The sequence below is a fragment of the Macroventuria anomochaeta genome (assembly GCF_010093625.1).
Source record: "Macroventuria anomochaeta strain CBS 525.71 unplaced genomic scaffold BU25scaffold_3, whole genome shotgun sequence".
NCBI classification, from domain to species: domain Eukaryota; kingdom Fungi; phylum Ascomycota; class Dothideomycetes; order Pleosporales; family Didymellaceae; genus Macroventuria; species Macroventuria anomochaeta.
The window spans coordinates 961,009-978,968 of record NW_022985364.1 but is presented as its reverse complement, the minus strand read 5'-3'; the positions used below and the strand labels follow the sequence as shown (position 1 = coordinate 978,968).

The window sequence follows — 17,960 nt, the reverse complement described above, 5'->3', positions numbered from 1 at the left end:
GACGCTGACGCCAGCTTAGTCGAGTCGTGCGAGAAGGCCACAGAGTAGACGTGACTGCTATGGCCTGTGAACGTCTGTAGACACTTGTCACTGCTTGCATCCCACAGCTTGACGGTGTTGTCCTGCGACGCTGACGCCAGCTTAGTCGAGTCGTGCGAGAAGGCTACAGAGTAGACACAACTGCTATGGCCTGTGAATATCTGCAGGCACTCATTACCAGTTACATCCCACAGCCGGACAGTGTTGTCCATTGACGCTGACGCCAGCTTAGTCGAGTCGTGCGAGAAGGCCACAGAGCAGACATAATCGCTATGGCCTGTGAACGTCTGCAGACACTCGTTACTAGTTACATCCCACAGCCTGACGGTCTTGTCATATGACGCTGACGCCAGCTTAGTCGAGTCGTGCGAGAAAGCTACAAACCTGACAGAACTGCTATGGCCTTCGAGCGTCTGCAGGCATGCACTCCAGCTGCTGCTCATCGCTGGCTTGACAGTGATTCCTTTTGGCTCTTCGTGTCGGAACAAACTTCTGATCACGCTTCCGGTCGGACTGAACAGTAGCGCAGATGCATATGACTGGAGAGGATAGCTTTCGATTGACCTTTTGTGGTACATGATGAATCGGCGGGCATCTTGGAAAAGCTTAGTGAGCTCATCCGGACCCTGCATCTCCTGGTTGTGTCAGCATCTACACTGAGTGACAGGTCGTCTATACGGGATGTACCTGAGCTAGAGCGCATAGTCTTGCCATTGAAACTATACCTTTTGCCGTGCTCCCACACAGACTGAGGCCTTCTAGCCAGTAGAGGTACTTCTTCCTTATAAACTCACCGACGATGCCGGTAACTTGCAGATCTTTAACATCGTTTTCCCAAGACCTAGGTTTCGAGTCGCATAGATGGTCGATCCAGTAGATACATGGGTAGCGCGACGCTGCTAGTGGGTCCGGGGTAGGTGGTTCCACATCATCAATAGAAAATCCTGGCGCTTCCAGACTGTACATGTCCCTGTACAACGTCCTCGACAGAGTCGCAAGCGACCTCGAGAAGATGACACCATGAGCAGCCCCAGTCCCATGTGGAAAGATCTCGTCAGACGCTTTCGCAAAGAGAAATTCTCGTGCGGACTGGTGCACAAAGTAGACCGTGTGCTGTCGCAGAGAGAGAAACGATCCACAGAGGCCGATAATCTCCCGTACCTCCGCTTCGTCAGCAACATCTTCGAGCAGCTCAGTCAGGGTCACCAGCTCCGCCAGCGTTATTGGCCGATACACAAGCGAGATGGAAGCCAGCACCTGCTTGCAAAGCTCGGCATCATCTGACGCACCAATCTGCTGCATCGTCTGCTCATACAGCGAGTCCAGACCTGGCGGGAAGGATGTCAGCTTCTTCAGAACGTTCCGTTTCGCTGTCTTCTCAAGGTCCTGACACACCAATGCTACCCACAAGAAGGTGTCGTCTGCATTCGATGTCAAGTGTTCGAACACCGCTTTTTGGGTCTGCGTGTCGTACTTCTTCTGTTGTGCTAGATGAGATACTTTGTATTGGATGAAGACGCTGACAGCCGCTGATACAGACTCTGCGTTTAGCTCAAGACTCAACCTGACTTTGTGTCCTGCCTGCTCGAGTTGTTCTTCGATGTTTGGCCAGTTGCGACTAGATACTATCCATTTGACGCGGGAAGACGCAGACGACTGCTTTGCGACAAAGTGAAGCAGCTTCGGCAGGTCAGTGACGCACTCGTCCAGAGCGTCAATGATTATGTACGTAGCGCCCAGATTTGGATCCTGCAGCACGCCTGCAAAGATCTCTGTCGCGACAACCCATGCGTTTGCATCCTCGAACATACTTTTGCCTGCCTGGTCGTACCTCTTACGAACGTGCGTGGTGAGCGCCGGCTGCTGACTAACAAGCAAGTACAACAGCCCGCGCAGCACAGCCGTGGCGCTGTTGATGCGCGAGTCAGTGGCCTGGCAGAAGAAGTAGGACACAGATGCAGTACTAGTGAGCGTCCTTTGCAGCTTGTTGATGATGCCGCAGAGCAGCATCGTCTTGCCCTTGCCTGGGTCGCCCTTGATCCAAAGCAGCTGGCTCTGTGGGTCGTTGTGCCATTGATGGAAACTGCTGTTGTCGAGCACCCAGCGGTACGAGCCCTCCAACAAGCCGCCTTTTGTGTCCTCGATGCGCTTCTTATCGTCGCGGGGATCTGTAGGGCGTAAGTCACGAAGGCATTCCTCTTGCTTCCGAATCTCGTCACGAAGCCGTCTAAATGCTTCCTCTGTGCCTTCACCGTAGACGGGCGCCATGTCGACATCAAAGATGCCGGACAAAGAGTACGCTGCGTCCTCCCTAAGCTTCGTATGCCGATTCTGTCTCCAGCGAAACCGCTCGTCGACGCTAGACTGAGAGAGGGGAGCCCCTTCGAGTACTTCATGTGGAATGGTCGTGATGTCGTGAATCTGGCACTTCAACGATAACCTGTCACCAAGCTTCTGCCATTCGCGCGAGAAGAACTCGACCAAGCCTGGTGCGAGGAGTTCTTGCAATGTCCAGCCGCGCGTAAACCACCTGCTTTCTCGGACATCCGAGTCCCACAGCCGTACGTCCGACAGGTAGACGTAGCAGCGTGCTGCGTTGCGGTACCAGCGGAACATGGACCGGATGGCCAGCGAGTGCTCAGCCTTGTGCGCCTTGTTGATGCAGCAGGTGTCTACCCAGAAGTACTGCAAGTCGTCGCGCTTTGCCTGCTCTCCACACAGCTGAATCTTCCTGTAGCCAGGCTTTTCCTTGCCTGCGTTCCTCGTGAGATCTTCGAAGGTCACTTCTTCCTCGTCCGCTCCCCAAGTATGAGACAGGATCGCGTAAGGGGGTATCGCGCCTTCGTCGACCAAGTCGGCAGTGACACTAAGCTGCTCATCTTCTCCGTAGTACAGAAGCCGCATCGTTACGCGTGGACATGTGGCAGGCGCATGCAACAGCAGCAACACTCGAGAGACTTGATGCGGCGGTCTGTTAGCGAGAGAGTGCAGCGGCCCGTTGCTCTATTGCATTCGTAATCAGCAAGTGGCACAGCGATACGAAAGAAGCCTGCTAGAGAGTAGCAGACCGCGACAGCGTTGCAAGCCGAGGCTGGTGCTCTTGGCCATGTCATTGGTTCAGTGGAGATGAGAGAACAGGCCTCAGGCGGGGCAGACACGGTTGAGAACACGCGCCAGAGTGCCAGGCGTCCAGGCTGACAGCGGCCAAACCAGCGGCTGCCCACACCTCAAAGTCCGGGCTTGATTTAGTAGAGCGGAAGAGGGCTGACCCAACGCAATTAGTGGACCAGTGAAGAGAGGCTTAAAGATCGATCTATTGTAAATGCAATGCGCATTGCAGCAATACCAGGCTAGCAATGTTGTCAATATCTGCGCGACTCGTTGTGTAAAACGACCCCTGCGAATGCATCTCAAGTGCATCAAGACCAGTCGCCTGCAATCATCCGCGCTACTGGGGCCTTCCAAGGCTTTGACACAGGGCTGTTCTGCGCCGATTCAGTCGTTGCTTCTGGCACACCTGCCTCTAGCGCAGAACTCTTGCGCTTACGCCCGTGCTTTTCTTTGCTTGCAGCAGCTTCTTCCTCCTCGAGCTCGTTGTAGCTCATCACCTTCGCCACGCCTAGTACCAACGACTTGGTTGACCGCCGTGCTTTGACTTCGCCATTGATCTTCGACAAGAATCGGTTGTGGTCTTGCAAAAGAGATCGCTCAGCGAAGGCTACTCTCGTAGCACTCGCCATCATCTGCGCATATCTGAGTAGGTCCCGTTTGCTTGGCTCGTCAAGCGTCTCAGCATCCCGCTTGATCCTGTTGAGTAGCGATTGCACATCCTCTGTGGGTCACCGGCGTTACAGGCATTGCAGGTGTCTGCACCGTCTCCAGACTGGCTGGATCCATTTCAGCACTGATGTGGGAAAGAAGCAAGCTGAAGGCAGCCGCTTGAGATCTGGGAGGATACGGGATCCGTTCCAAAAAAAAAAAAAAAAAAAAAGCTCTCACGTGGCATGCTCATCGAAGCTTTGAGAAGAGCGCCACACCTCAAGCCCATCGGGCAGAGCGTTGAATACAATACATTCAGCCTTGCTGTCGTATTTGTGTGCTACGTAACCGCACCAAAAGCCCGTTGCCAAAACGCATAGCGCCGAGCGCATGAACGTCTGATACGGAGATAGTCTCGGAATATACCTTTCCTACATCCGACTGTCTTTACAGCCTAGGGTAATGTACGTCTAGATTATGCCTATTGTTCGAGCATTCTAGATCTAGAGAAAGTGCAGATGGTGGTGATAGCGCAGGAGCGGAAGACAATGTGGTTTATGAGGCCGCGCGCTAGATGATCGCCGGCATGACCACGACTGTTGTATTTTTCCTGCTGCAATATGCTAGGTGAGGCAGAAGTGTCCAAAGAACAAGAGCATATCAAATAAGGATCTGCAGACGCGTGTGGGAGGGTTGAGTCGTCTGAGGGGCATTTCTCGCTCATGGGCGGTGGAGGTTAGCTCGGAAGGCTAGTGTGCGTTAAGGATTGAGACCCAGCATGCACTGCGAAAACAAAAATACTTCATCGTAAACGGAAAGAGAAAGCAGGTACACCAAACGTGATTATAAGCAATCTTGAAGCCCTTCAGTTGTGGTAAAGGCCAAACACTATTCCAGGCATACTCATCATTGTGTGCCACCAATAATCACACAGAACAGAGCTTGTTATATGAAGGAGGTATGTTGAATTAAGCTTATAGTGTCTTACTCGCCATCACAAGCCAGCCCCTTCTCGGAAAGTTGGGTTCATGTTGGCCTCGGGCTCTCACGCGTAAATGGTTATACAGCCTTCTCCCTCCATGCCCATTTAGCGCCCTGTCATGTGCTGGCACCTTACGACTACTGCTTACTACGTATGTTTCTCGCACAGTTCTGCCTCAACATCTCTCCTTGGGCATCACTCTTCATCTCTGCAACGGACCACCACTCCTTCTCGATGCCTTCGGTCCACCTAGCATGGAGTTTCCGAAGCCTCTGTTCAGCCCATTCTCTCCCATTGACTGTCGCTGCAGCATAGGTGAGGCCTGGTATGGCGGCCCTACGTTTACATTGAGTACAGGAGCTTGACGTGTTCCACCAAGGACTGGAAGGCGGCTTTGCCGTGGCGTGCCGACAGGCGCGGATTCTGTGAGACAGTCAGAAATGTTACTACTCAAGCTCAGGATTGTGGAAGAGCATAGACTTACGACCGGTGTGAACTCGAGCGTTCGCGCCACGTCCCTGCAAACGCGAAGCGTAGGTAGGTGCAGGACCAATACCAACACCGCCTCGCTGCTGCCCACTGCTGCCGGAGCTTCCACTGCCTTGCCTGTTGTGTAGCCTGCTTCCTCCTGGCTGTTGAACAGCACCTGGATGACTGTACACGCCCGTGCCGGTTCTCGCGCCCGGCATTCGATCGATGAAGCGGTTGCCTCGAGCGGTTTGAAGGGTCAGTTCTGCCTCGTCTCCTGCTGCTACAGCAACCTGAGACACCATCACTTGCTGCTTTAGCGAATTGTACATTTTTTGAGTACGTCCTAGCGCTCTGGCCTTCTCTTTGTACGCTTCACTGAGTTCGTTGTTCTTGTTCTCGAGGTCGATCTGGTCAGCCTGCTGAGCTGTCCACGCATCAGGAGTCAGCCCGCTTGCCCTCGGAGGAGAAACACTCACCTTGCACCTTGTCCTGCAGGACTTTGATCTGAGAGTTGGCATCGCGGATGAGCTGGTCCATCTGCTGGCTCAGCACGTTGTACTTCTCAGTAAGGCCCTTCGCGAGGTGCTCTTGATAGATGATCTCCTGGGACGTCTGGTAGCTGTGGAAAGCCAAACTACGACTCGCACACTCCATGATGATGGTCGGACTGAGGCCGCTCAGCACGCTTGTCTTGTAGTCTTCTGACGGGTTGAGGCCAGCCACAACCACGTCGTCCGGGTTCTGCAGTGGTGCATTGCATGCCGGACAAATCCTATGAGAGTTTGGCGACCTCGAGAGGCCAGTTGTGTCTGCGCATTGCGTACAGAAGACATGGCTTCGAGCTGTTAGCTACTGATCAATGTAAGCTGAAGGCGAGGGCCATACCTGCAAGTGGTGACGACAGCGCGTTCGTGCAGCTGCGTCCGACACTTGAGGTCGTTGCACCTCAGCACGAACTCCATCTGACAGGAGTTGAGGTGAGAGGAGGACAACTCGACAAACTGAAGGAAAGTGCAATTTGCGCTAAGGCGCGTCAACACGTGGGCTGCGTTGGTGAGGCAGGAGCGCTTGCGGTGCAGGTGGTCGGCCTGATAGAGGGTAAAAATGCATTCGAATTCTTGGTATCGTGGTATATCGCTGCGTTATGCAAAACTGTGAAGATGTCTCTATGACTGTTGTGAATCGGACTGCAGCAGCCGCTTGCTGAGAAGCCGCACACTTGCGCGGCTTCCTGCGAGCTTCGACCGAGCCTATCGGTCTTCCTTATCAGGCTTCCTTCTCTGTCTTGTACTCTTCTTTCCTGTGTTTGCGGTCTCATCCTCCTCTTCGTCTCGGCCTTTGATCAAGTCATGCTCCAGCCCCCACTCGTCATTGTCGCACCAATCTTCGCCATCGCTCATCTCGCCGATGTGTGCCTCAGCTTTGCACCATTTGAAAACATCCTGCCGCATACGGTCTGCCTGCATCAAGCCTTGGTACAAGTCTGAAGTGGCTCGAGCGACCTCTTCCTGCTTTTGTACGTACGCCATGAGCAGCATGCGCGTTTCCTCGGCCTCGTTCAGTGGCAGGCCAAAGTCGCGGTCGGGAAGCGAGTCGGCGGAGAAGAGGAAGAGCGGGTGGATCTGGCCAGCAAGACTTGAGGGTGAGTGTGGCGGGGAAGGGGTCGATGCTGCTTGAGCTCGGGCGCGCGTGGTCATGCGGTGCGCAGCTTGTGAGGTGTCGTCAGAGGCGTCGTCGCCGGCTGGAGAATGTAGCCCCTCGTCCTTGTCTTGTGTCTGGTCCATGTCTGCTTCGTGCACTGTGCTGTTGGTCGTAGGACCTGTGCCATTCACAGTCTCTGCGCCTGCCGCAACCTTGCCCTCATCCTCCACCATACCGTTGGATTGTCCCGCATCCTCCATCTCAAGGTCTTGGGCGCCGTCTAACGTGTCATGCGCCTCATTGCGCGAAGCCGGGTGCGCGTCACCATTCAAGGCTCGTTGAGCTGTACCATTCGACCGTGAGCTGCCGAGGGGCGCATCCACCATAGCCGCCAGGGCTGCAGGCGCAAAGTCCGAATCGCCTTGTAGCTTAACGAACAATTGCTTTGCTCGTGCGATTGTGATCTGCTCTCTCCGCCAGAGTGCGCCAGCTTCGTTCGCCAGATTGGTCAGGTGTTTGGACGTGTACGGAACACTCATGGATCGATGATTTGGTAAGTCGGCGGCAGACGTCAACGGTCTCAGCAGTCCTGCAGATCTGATCAGTTCCACCATTCTTGCGCGTGAGTATGAGAGCCCACGTACGTTCCAACCGTATGTCTGCGTACGGATTCTCCTCCACCGCCTCGAGGTCGTCTTCATCTTCGTACTCGTCTGAGGGCTCAACGACGTCGCCGTCCGGATCGTATCGTGGGGGATTGCGCTGCAGGATGTACCTGCGATAACCAGCGTGTTCAATGCGCTGTGGGTATTATCGTCAGTCTGTGCCGAGGCAGCGCGGAGATGGAAGACGCACCTTCTTGTAGGGTCGAGGGTCTGAAAGGAAATCTGGATCGCTGGCGCGCGCATACTGGGATTTGCGCTTCAGGTCTTGTCTGTAGTCGACGAAGGGCGAATCTTCTTCTTCAAGGTCCGCTTGCAACTGTTAGTCTATGCGCGACGCTGAACATGGCGCGGGCTGGTACATACAGTCGCTTCCGCGCAGAATCTTCCTCTTCATAGAGAAGATAGTGTCTATGATCTGCTGCTGCTGGCCTGCCATGGCGCCAACGACCTCCTAGCCAGCTCGAACGAGGAATCGGTGGTTTCGTGGGAGGTGTGAAGGATGGCGTGTCTGTCGCCCAAAAAGCAAGCTTGCGCGCAGTTGACCAGGAAGAAGGGAAGAATAATATGAGCAACGAGGGTCTTCGGTACCAGGGAAGCTATGCGCGCAGCTGGCGAGTGTGCGTAGAGAGCGTTGAGGGCGGAGAACCCTGGCAATGACCGGCAACGGCCTTAGCGCGTTGCCGGTGGACGAAAGGTGCCCGCGATGTCATCACACCCAATCCACGCGCATGTGCTTGGCCAGCTGCAGCAGCAAACACAGAGTTCACAACCAAAGCTTAAGCACGTAAGCTCTGCATCGTACGCTTCGAGCGCCTGCGCGAACTGTTCCACATAGCCACCGAACCGATACCGGGGGTCTCGTTGCTGCCCGCATTCTAGCCCACAACCACCATACTTCATGGACAGGTAGCATTCAACTGTTCCAATGGAGGCATATCCGCCCGCATACGTGCAGCACAACCTCCCATTCATTGTATTGTCTGGTCTGGGGTCTCAGACCGAGCTCGATGCGCCCCCACCTGTCCATAATGTGCTCCCAGGAAGGGCTGCCGTCAAGACCAGCTCAGAGATTCCTCCAGTGACGGGCGAGCGCGCAGACCAGCTGCTGCAAGACTTCTTGAGCGCTGACGCTACCAATGCGCCATGGAACGCAAGAGGGCCCAGTCGCAGAGACCTAGCACATGGGTTCAGGATACGGGCTGTAGGGAGGGTAGGTTAGGCGCCTTGTGTAGTGCAAACTGGCAGTGGGCATGGGCTGATGATATATAGGACTATGTGCTGCCTCCTAAAAAAGCAGACGCACCGACAACCTCAGAAACTACCCCGCCTGGGAGCCCGACCATCGCTGCGGCAACATCATGGATCCTCCACTCGCCCATCTCTCCTCTGTCACCAGGAGCCTCGATCTTTCCGGACGGTGTCATTGCGCCTTCCTGGGTTGCCAAACACCAAGACTACATACCTTCTGTATTTGTGTCCTTTTTCGACTTCACCGCCGACCCTGTCACGAATAGCCTGCATGACAACCAGCTGAAGACGGAAATCAACAAGATCAAGGGCCAGATACAGAAGTCCGAGTATCGCACACGATACGTGGTCGTGCTCTTGAGCAACAAGACGATATTGGAGGCTCCAGACATTGAGGAGCGGTTGGCCGTCATTCGACGCGCCACTGGTCTTGATCCCAAAAACTCGCTGTTCTTCCTTCCACCGAACACGTCCCAAGTCGAATTACGAGCGTTCGTCACATCTGTTCTCAACACCTTGCAGCCCGTCTGCATAGAGTACTATCGGGACCTCACCAAACATGCAAGGAGGAAGAAGGGCAGAGGCACCGTACCTCCTCCAACAGCGCCACCGACCCGCGGCACGTCTCAGACGCTGTCTTACCCTGGCTGGGGCGTGCGCTATGATTTTAAGCTGGGCGTCTTTGCAGAGTTCAGGCAGGAGATGGATGCTGCACAGAGACATTACAGTGCTGCACTTGCTGCTCTCTTCGGTTCAGAGGGTATCTTCGAGACGACAGCAAGCTGGTCATCTAGGTGGGACGAGATTCGCCTGTTGGCCGATACGATTGCCTTTCGACACATCCGTTGTCAGCTGTGGAATTACCAACTGACTTCTGCAGCCCAGACGTGGCTGAGATACAAAGCTAGGCTCCAGGACGTCCTCGATCGCAGAAGTAAAGGAACCTCGAACTACGCGTGGCAGGCTTGGGAGTCGAGGTGGGCCCAGCTGATGGCCGAGCTCATTCAGCGAACAGAGCTGCCAGTCTTCGGTGCACATGGCGATGCTTCAGATGAAGAGACTGGCTTGATCTATGCGCCACCTGAGAAACAATTCCTCATGGGCGAAAGGTTACCACCCTGGGAGTTGCTTCATCATGCAGGATATTGGCACAAACTTTCTGCGGATCACGCAAAGAGGCGATACATCTTAGCTCGCGAAATGCCTGACGAAGACCGAACACCTCCTGGTGTGTCGCCTGCGACAAAAGTGTCGAATCGAAACCAGGTATATGATCACTACCTGGTTCCACAACCTCACGAAGAGCTCCCTCTACCAGGCAGTGATGGTGAAGGTTTCCAACACTGGAATGACATCTCCACCAAACTTAACGCTGCCGTAAAAGAGTTCAAAGCTCGAGGACAACATCGCAAGGTAGAACAGCTGCGATTAGAGGCTGCTAGGACTCTACTGCACGTGAAGAAGTTCGATGAGGCGTTCAAGGTTCTGCGACCGCTGTGGGTCTCGATGTCTTGGAGGAAAGAAGGTTGGTGGAGCCTCGCCTCAGAGGTGCTTTGGGCTCTCCATGAGTGCGCACTACGCGTTCAGGATCAAGAAACATACGTCGCCACAGAGTGGGAGCTCTACAACCAAGGTCAGTACATGTTGACAGCAGGATTGGCCAGTGCATACTAACGAGAACAAGCTGTGACCGGAAAGACTCGATACAAGTATGACTTGCTGTCATGCTTGGACGTATTCCTGGAGGAGGCCTCTTCAGAGAAGGTCACGGTCAGTCTCGATACCAAAAATCATCTCTCATGCTGTAAGTAAGACCTGACTTGAAAATATCCTGATGCTGATCTTGTAGTGTCTATACACCTCGCTCTTCTTGGCAGCGAAGGCAATGTAGGGGAACCTCTTCGATCGCAGATTGTAGTCACTTCGACAGCACGACCGGATTCTGCTCCTATCACATTGTCTTCTCTGTACGTGCAGTTCAAGGGCGGCTTGAGCGAGGTACGTTTGACTCACGAGGCCGACGAGAATACCTCGTCTAGTTTCTTCGACTGCATATTACAAGAGAGCGTTGCGCTGCCAGAGAAGCCAAAGTGGACTGGCGCATCAGACCTGACGTTGCATCCTGGCCAGACTAAGGTGTACAACTTCCCACTCGTCTTTCGCGAAGCAGGCGATGTCGAGGCAACAGCTTATGTTCTCGAGATTGATACAGAACGCTTCGGTCTGGTCTGCTCGAATACCGACCTTCAGACCGAGCCTGATTCGACATGGTGGATCAAAGCCGAATCCGGAGTCAGACCACGCAAAGTGAAACGGCTGTCTGGCATCACTACACACATCTTGCCGAAACCACCCAAGATGGAGATCAGATTACCAGATGTACGCGAACAGTACTTCACCGATGAGCCTGTCACGTTGGCGATAGAGATTTCCAATCAGGAAGAAGAAGAAACAGAAGCTGTACTCGAAGTCCGTCTGCTGGGTCGCTCCAAGGACACCCTCGCATACACCTGGGTCGATCGTCCTGCATCTTCACCTATGAAGGAGGTCCCGCCAGCACTGGATGGCTCAACAGACGTTGATCTGCCCGGCCATGTTGTTGGGAGACTTCCGCAGGGCGCCAGAACAACAGAGAAGATACGCTTCACTGCGCCTGCCGATCCAGCAGATTATGCTCTAGAGGTCAAAGTCCTCTATCATCTGCTCAGCGATCGCGACATTCCCATATCCAAGATTATGATCGCTGATCTTGTCTTCAACTCCCCTTTCGAAGCCAGCTACGACCTCAACGCTCGAGTCCACCCCGATCCCTGGCCCAGCTACTTCGAGTTGGAAGAAGCTGAGAGCAACAACAACCCCGACTCCACAGACGCCTTCGGCATCGCCCAAAAGTGGGGCCTGCGGGCCAAGGTTGCTGCCTTTGCTGACGAACAGCTCATCCTCAAAGACCTCGCCATCGAAGTGCACAGTATCCATGGCGGCGCAACATGTGGTGTTGTCAAGGAGTTCTCGCCTACCGACACAGCGATGAACCTCCAAGAGCTACACGAATGGTCCTTCAGCCTCGACATACGCAAGAACAACCTCGAAGAGCGCCGCTCGACAGCCCTCGATACAACACTCAACATCACGTGGCAGCGCTCTTCATCTCCAGACACAGAACCGGTCATTTCCTCTCTGCCCATCCCTCGCATACAAATACCTTCCAGCGAACCCCGCGTCCTCGCTTCTTCGCTCCCTTCCACCACCGTCCCAGACCTCTTCCACCTGGACTACACACTCGAAAACCCCACGATGCACTTCCTCACCTTCGAGTTCAACATGGAAGCCAGCGAGGAGTTTGGCTTCAGCGGACCGAAGTTGCGCGTCGTGCATCTGCTGCCTATGAGCAGGCAGACTGTGCGCTACAACATTCTGCCAATGGCGAAGGGCGCTTGGATTGTGCCGAACCTGAAGGTTATTGATCGATACTTCAATAAGACGCTAAGGGTGCAAGCTACTGAGGGTTTGAGGCAAGATAAGGGGAGGGTGGAGGTTTGGGTGCCTGCTGAGGATGGAAAGGCATCACAGGATTAGTATAGACGAAGTAACGATATAGGCGGACAGAATTGAAATGAGGGAATCTCCTTCTGCACCCGTTCCCAAGCACCTATGCCCCTTCCCATGGCCCCGTCCGTGGTGCTGTTCCTCTGTTGCGCCACTCGACGTTTGCTACTGTTGCTCATTTGACCACGTTTTGTGATCTTCACTAACAGGCATCTGTTTTCACACTGAGAGGCACAAAGCGGGCAGCTGTGCATGGAACTGCGCAATGGAATTGTCGCTTGTCAGGAGCCGACTTGTCCAGCCGTCATTCGCGAGATCGCAACATGGTTGATGTCGTGTAACTTCAACGAGAGGGATTATGACCCCATTGGCTGGCGTTCTACTCAGATGATGGTTGGTGCTATTCTAATATCGAACAAACACCCAGGACCTACGTTCACTGACGAAACAAACCTCTGTGATTGCGCCAAATCAATGCATAATGCTGTGCTTTCTAAGGTGATGTCTTCACTATGTATAATCATACGCAACAGTTGTGGCCCTTGTATATGCCACATCAGGTATGATGGGGCTTGCTCTGCAGGCAAAAGTACGGTCGTGGTGGACAAAGCAGCCCGTCACTCTGGCATTGCTGCCACTCGAGTGCACACTGCACATATGGTATGGATGCTCGTCATGAAGACTGACACCATCGGGAGAACATAGAGTGGATCCAGTACTTGCCGAAGCGGCGGACCTACGTATTGGGCGTAGCGGATATGAAGTATCAGGAAACATGGGGGTCTGGGCGTAGTCGATGTATGACTACGTTCTGAACTCATCCCTCTATAGCGCCCCATTGAACTGACGCAGTCATCGTGTATTGTAAGAGTCACACGGTTCTATTGTCATCGTTCCTGCATTGTAGGCCGCATAGCGCATGATGAAGTCGCGGTCTACTAGGGCGTGTGGCTGCAGCTGTTGAGTCATGTGTGTCTTCTCGTCGCCGGAAGTTAGTTTATGAATTCCCTGGATAGGACTTTGGGTTCATAGTCACGTGCGCTTGTCGTTGTCCCTACGCCTCAGGGCGCGGGGTGCTGTTTTGCATCGAGGTATGGCTGCATGTGAGGGGTAGGAAGGGCCTTAGGTTGGACGGCACGCATACAGCGCTTGCATCAATGTAAAACCTTGTTGTCATATTGCTGCAGGTCCAGACATTGATGGTCTGCTCGACGGTCAAGTGTGATACCAACGGAACCTCAGGCATGAGTACATAGTCTTGCCGAAGTCGATCGTGTCAGCATTCCCCATCCGGCCTCTTGATGAGAAGAGCATTGGCCCTACAGGGGATTTGAACGGTCATCGTCTTGTCGATAGATGTTAGAAGCGTAGCTTGTGCGGTCTCTGCGTGTCGCAGCGGTGTAGTGTTTGTTGGGTTTGCTCTGTCGCCGGTAGAATTGATGAAACTGCTCGAAGATGTGATCAATGCGATGATTCGTTGGGGATCTTTCGTTCTCGGTCCCTTGTGGCTAAGGCGGGTTTGGCGTGCATGAGGCTGCAGGCTTCCACACCAAACCACAGCCTAGTGTTGCCAACGACATCTCCACACCGAACGAAGAGTAGACAAGTATCTTTGAGTGCATAGAAGTTTCAAGAAGCCTTTGAAGCCCTTGCGGCAAATGATGCAGGCCGCGTAAGTCCGAGTCGATTGATAAGCTGATTTGCAGCAACGTGGCTTAGCTAGTAGAGTTCGCCTCCACCGACGGCGATCTGGCAGAGTTATTTCGAAGAGTGAGTTAAATGGCACTGGACTTTTTGGCCAGGGCAAATCACGACCTTGGCATATTGCCAATGATATGGAGGCGTAGCTGAGGCTGGATCGTTCACCGAAGAGTTGAACATGCCTGTTAGGGCTAGTCTGGCGCCTTGAAGAGCTGAAAGTTGGATGGTTCGCGGAGGGCTCGTGTTGATAATAGTGAACCAGGATGCCAGATGCATATCGAGTCTTAGACGCTACGTACTCCTGAAAAGTGTGGTTCGTGCAGGGTCACCTGGATAGTGTGGTCGTGAACTGGTAGTGGGAAGGCCGAAGCATATGGTGCCTGCTTTATATGCGTCATTAGGAGCATATGATTCTCATCAACGCGTCTTTGGTGTACATGCCGTGTATTTGAATTGACCTATGCGCCTCTGTCAGCCAGTCAAATCACCTGTGTTTTCCGCCGTTGTCATGATCTGGGTAGGCAAGTGGTTCAAAGTGCAAAGCGATTGCATTACACGACAGTCCAGCTACCGAATCTAAGCGACTAATGCCACTAACTTCAACATGCATGTAAGCACCGGGTATGCTGAGCCAGACGTGAGCCGGTCTCCTGTCTGCCTAGACACTATGGCCCCAAAGGAAGACTTGGACCATTGGGCGTCCCTCCTCGCTCATACACCCAGAATAAGACTCAATGAACAACAGGCTCTGATGAAGGTCAAACAGAAAAGAAAGAAGAAAATTTCTGAAGGCAAAGCGAAGCACTGGTTATCTGTGCTCCATTGTACACCGCTTCACTTTAACGATCAGCGCCATGGGCATCAAACGCCAAGGCGCCGCAAACTCCAATTTTGTGTCCTGAGGATGGAAGCCTTGCTCTTGCGACACACTCCCTAAACGATACGTATATCACTCGAGCGACCCCTCATCTGTACTGCGTTTCACACTCGCGGACCAAGACGATCGAAATCGAATACCGTTATCCAGGTCACACCGGATGGTTATGGACAACCTTCGTGGAAGACCTCGCAACGACATATGCTGTGAGGCTGAAGGATCATGCGCCAGACGTCTGTGGTAGTCAGGCGATGACAGCTGATCAGTGTGGGGTGTGGCGATGTGTCGCTGAAGACGTGTCGTCCGTGCCATCACGAGGAGTTTGGTCCGCTCCAGTAATCTCCGCTTTCGCTAGTCCATTGCTCATCCCTTATTCAGACGTCCTTGCCTCGACCACACCCTGAAGTCTTCCACCTCACCTCACACCACATTCGACTCGGAAGCTACCGCGAACAAAGACGACAAGAGTACAAGAAATAGAGCCTTGACTGCATGAGAGGCTTGAAGACAGTTGCAGTCACAACCTGCACTGACCGGCGTCCCCCTCGTTTGCCTTGTAGCTGCAGATACCCCACGCCAACCACATGCGGAAGCACAAACTATCCAAAGGAAGCGACATCCCACCCCAACGTATGGAAGGAGAAACGCCAGACGCCGTACGCCCATTAGCCTAACCGCTCTACAAGCACCACAAAGTGTTGCGATGATGATGTTTGGCTTGCACCATCCTCTGTCAACACCAATGCAGTAGTCGCAGCACAGCCCAGAATAAAAAAACAACGAAAGCGAAGCAGAACAACTTTTCCACCAGTCATGGTCTGTCGATCCTTGTTGCCGAAGGCAGAAGGTGTTGCGGCTTAGAATCGCGCTACCACTCCAACATGCCAAGACGTTGCCTTCGCCTATGCAGCTCGCCGAACCATAAAAGCACAATGTTTTTGGGATTGGAAAGTTTTGAAACCCGTCAAGACAAAGGAAATATCTGGCCTTAGAGTACATGGCTGTCAGAAAGAGCTAGTTCTTGGTGTAGCTCCTCGACTTGGACGACCCTCCTGCGCCTGCCCCGCCCGACTGGTTTGCTCGAATCTGGAGCCCACGTTGTTGAGCTCGTAGTTCTGATCAAACTGGTGCTGTATCAGGGTATTGGGTCCCTTGCGTTGCTCCGGTCTCGGTACAGGATCAGAAGCAAGTTCAGGATGGTGCTTCCTGACATGTTTCAGGCGAGCGTCTTGGCGCTTGAAGACCTTGTTGCAACTGCGATCCAGGCACCCCAGCACAACAGCGCCGTTATGCTTATACCTCTTATGCCTAGCGAGGTTGCCCACGCGGAATTTTCCACTATATTCCTTACCACAAACCCGACATTGTATGGTGTCCGGTGCGGAGGGAGTCGAAGCCGTTGTGGAAGCTGCATAATCGTACACGCTATTCCCAGGTGTTGGCTGGAGGAAGCTGGTGCTCTGAACAGGACTATCTTTGTCAGCAACCTGGGTCACAGCAAGGGAGAATGCATTCTTACAGCAGGCTTTGATTGGCCATCCCAGGGTTGGACACGGACCCATTAATACCGCCTGGAGGAGGCTCGATACGATAACTCAGACCGAGAATTATCTGGTCTAGGTCGCCATCATCGAACTCGGTCTCAGGATCCAGCGACACCTCTTGATTTGGACGCAGCGTCAAGCCGCTATCAACCATGTCCTGCGTGTGTTGGCTGATGGACGACATCGTTGATATTCCTGGGGTATTGATGAACACGTAGCTGGATTCTAGTGTTCCGGCAGTATACGTTGATCGACTTGTGGTCGCGGACTCGATGTGGTTGACCAGCAGGTTCACGTTCTGCTGACACTGCTGCCAGCCATGGTCATTTGGAGCGTACGGCGACCATGGCTGGATATTCCTGCCAACAGAATCGATCGGATTCGACGCCAACGTCTTCAAGTCAGGCGTGGCGGCATCGGTCTGTCCGGCGAAGTCATCCAAGTTCAGCGACATTTCCGATATCGTATCAGCCGTGTCAACAAAGTCTATGGACTCGTTGTTGCACCAGCCGTGGTGCTGCATGCTCTCTCCCCAGTCCTCGGCTAATTGTATACCATCTTGGCCCGGAGCCTCCATCGACTCAATATCATCCTGGGCGGTGTATTGCCAATCTAGATCGAGAGCGGTCTGTGTATGACTGGGCTGCACGGAGAAGCTGTCTTGGTGTCCGATACCATCGATGGGTTGGCTTCCTCTGATAGGCGCCTGAACTTGGGGATGCTGCCTTTGAGGCGTCTCGGGATCCGCAAGGGCCGCTGGACCACCTTGAATCGGCTGGAACGTTTGATGGTGGCTCTGCCACGCATCTGCACTTGGGGAGTCGTAGTTCATGTTCCCAAACACACTCACCGATTGGACAAAGGTCACATTGCAGGCCTGTTCCAGGCTACCGAGACTGTTTGTGACAGGGTGTGGTATGTCGGTGCCGTACATGGTGTACCTAGTGGAGGAATGCTCATATTGGTGATACGTGTCGCCCTCCTCTCGACAATTCGGAAGCTGCGGAGCTTGATCGTCCAAGCGCTGACCATACGAGAAGCGACTGCGCTCGCCTGGCAGCCCTTTCAGGTTGCGACATCCAGGCATGTTATAGGGTTTGAACGCTCACAGAGCTTGTGTGTCTTTCGGTCGATCTGGGTTTCGATGGAGGAGAAGAGTGCTTTCGGGAGCACTGGTCGCCTGACGCCGCGATAGGTGGCAGCAGCAGAGTCGGCAAACGATTGGGAGCACCTTCGCCGTCGATGTGGGGACGCTTACTTTCTTGAAAGGGGCCTCGACGATAAGAGATGGACGCCAGAGATCCCTGGATGGTATTCGAGCGTTGTCTTGCAAAGTACCAAGGAGTTTGGTATGCCTCAGGCACAGCCAAGATGCCAAGCACCTCCGACCGCCTCACACCTCGGAAATGCGTTCGTTTCGTCAGAGGCAGAGAGCAGAGAGGGGTGCGGGAAGTACGCGACGGAAGATGGTGATGTCGTTCGGCAGG

The 17,960-nt window shown here is 53.7% G+C and overlaps 6 protein-coding genes across 6 annotated transcripts; 2 read left to right on the top strand and 4 right to left on the bottom strand.

The window, feature by feature from the left end:
* Window positions 1–15: 15 nt before the first annotated feature.
* Window positions 16–4,000, bottom strand: BU25DRAFT_436985 (beta transducin-like protein-like protein HET-E4s; the record flags this gene model as incomplete). Its single annotated transcript, XM_033708980.1, has 5 exons — window positions 3,587–4,000; window positions 1,666–2,921; window positions 727–1,620; window positions 114–665; window positions 16–54 (listed from the first exon to the last, which is right to left on the bottom strand). Exons 1-5 carry the CDS (start codon window positions 3,780–3,782, stop codon window positions 16–18), a joined length of 2,937 nt encoding a protein of 978 aa, XP_033566419.1. The 5' UTR covers window positions 3,783–4,000.
* A 920-nt stretch (window positions 4,001–4,920) lies between these two features.
* Window positions 4,921–8,179, bottom strand: BU25DRAFT_358985 (uncharacterized protein). Its single transcript, XM_033703626.1, has 8 exons — window positions 7,921–8,179; window positions 7,748–7,866; window positions 7,537–7,693; window positions 6,543–7,481; window positions 6,245–6,252; window positions 5,728–5,992; window positions 5,265–5,675; window positions 4,921–5,203 (listed from the first exon to the last, which is right to left on the bottom strand). Exons 1-8 carry the CDS (start codon window positions 7,991–7,993, stop codon window positions 4,983–4,985), a joined length of 2,193 nt encoding a protein of 730 aa, XP_033566418.1. The 5' UTR covers window positions 7,994–8,179; the 3' UTR covers window positions 4,921–4,982.
* A 303-nt stretch (window positions 8,180–8,482) lies between these two features.
* Window positions 8,483–12,438, top strand: BU25DRAFT_358982 (uncharacterized protein; the record flags this gene model as incomplete). Its single annotated transcript, XM_033703625.1, has 4 exons — window positions 8,483–8,767; window positions 8,827–10,438; window positions 10,490–10,609; window positions 10,655–12,438. The coding sequence occupies 4 exons, from the start codon at window positions 8,483–8,485 to the stop codon at window positions 12,379–12,381; spliced, it is 3,744 nt and encodes a 1,247-aa protein (XP_033566417.1). The 3' UTR covers window positions 12,382–12,438.
* Window positions 12,439–12,519: 81 nt separating this feature from the next.
* On the top strand, window positions 12,520–13,231 carry BU25DRAFT_144180 (uncharacterized protein). The gene has a single exon (XM_033700598.1). The coding sequence runs from the start codon at window positions 12,604–12,606 to the stop codon at window positions 13,054–13,056; it is 453 nt and encodes a 150-aa protein (XP_033566416.1). The 5' UTR covers window positions 12,520–12,603; the 3' UTR covers window positions 13,057–13,231.
* Window positions 13,232–15,169: 1,938 nt separating this feature from the next.
* Window positions 15,170–16,186, bottom strand: BU25DRAFT_144184 (uncharacterized protein). The gene has a single exon (XM_033700599.1). The coding sequence runs from the start codon at window positions 15,926–15,928 to the stop codon at window positions 15,350–15,352; it is 579 nt and encodes a 192-aa protein (XP_033566415.1). The 5' UTR covers window positions 15,929–16,186; the 3' UTR covers window positions 15,170–15,349.
* On the bottom strand, window positions 15,619–17,692 carry BU25DRAFT_144460 (uncharacterized protein). The gene is made up of 2 exons (XM_033700601.1): window positions 16,449–17,692; window positions 15,619–16,399 (listed from the first exon to the last, which is right to left on the bottom strand). Exons 1-2 carry the CDS (start codon window positions 17,558–17,560, stop codon window positions 15,934–15,936), a joined length of 1,578 nt encoding a protein of 525 aa, XP_033566414.1. The 5' UTR covers window positions 17,561–17,692; the 3' UTR covers window positions 15,619–15,933.
* Window positions 17,693–17,960: the final 268 nt, after the last annotated feature.

Bases quoted from the DNA above. Each gene is read 5' to 3' on its own strand.
- BU25DRAFT_144180 (XM_033700598.1), top strand. From the start codon at position 12,604: ATGGAACTGCGCAATGGAATTGTCGCTTGTCAGGAGCCGACTTGTCCA.
- BU25DRAFT_144460 (XM_033700601.1), bottom strand. From the start codon at position 17,560: ATGCCTGGATGTCGCAACCTGAAAGGGCTGCCAGGCGAGCGCAGTCGC. The intron at 16,400-16,448 runs GTAAGAATGCAT...TGACAAAGATAG, and splicing joins ATGGCCAATCAAAGCCTGCT to TCCTGTTCAGAGCACCAGCT.
- BU25DRAFT_358985 (XM_033703626.1), bottom strand. From the start codon at position 7,993: ATGGCAGGCCAGCAGCAGCAGATCATAGACACTATCTTCTCTATGAAG. The intron at 7,694-7,747 runs GTGCGTCTTCCA...TAATACCCACAG, and splicing joins ACCCTCGACCCTACAAGAAG to CGCATTGAACACGCTGGTTA. The intron at 5,676-5,727 runs GTGAGTGTTTCT...ATGCGTGGACAG, and splicing joins CCTGCAGGACAAGGTGCAAG to CTCAGCAGGCTGACCAGATC.
- BU25DRAFT_144184 (XM_033700599.1), bottom strand. From the start codon at position 15,928: ATGTACTCTAAGGCCAGATATTTCCTTTGTCTTGACGGGTTTCAAAAC.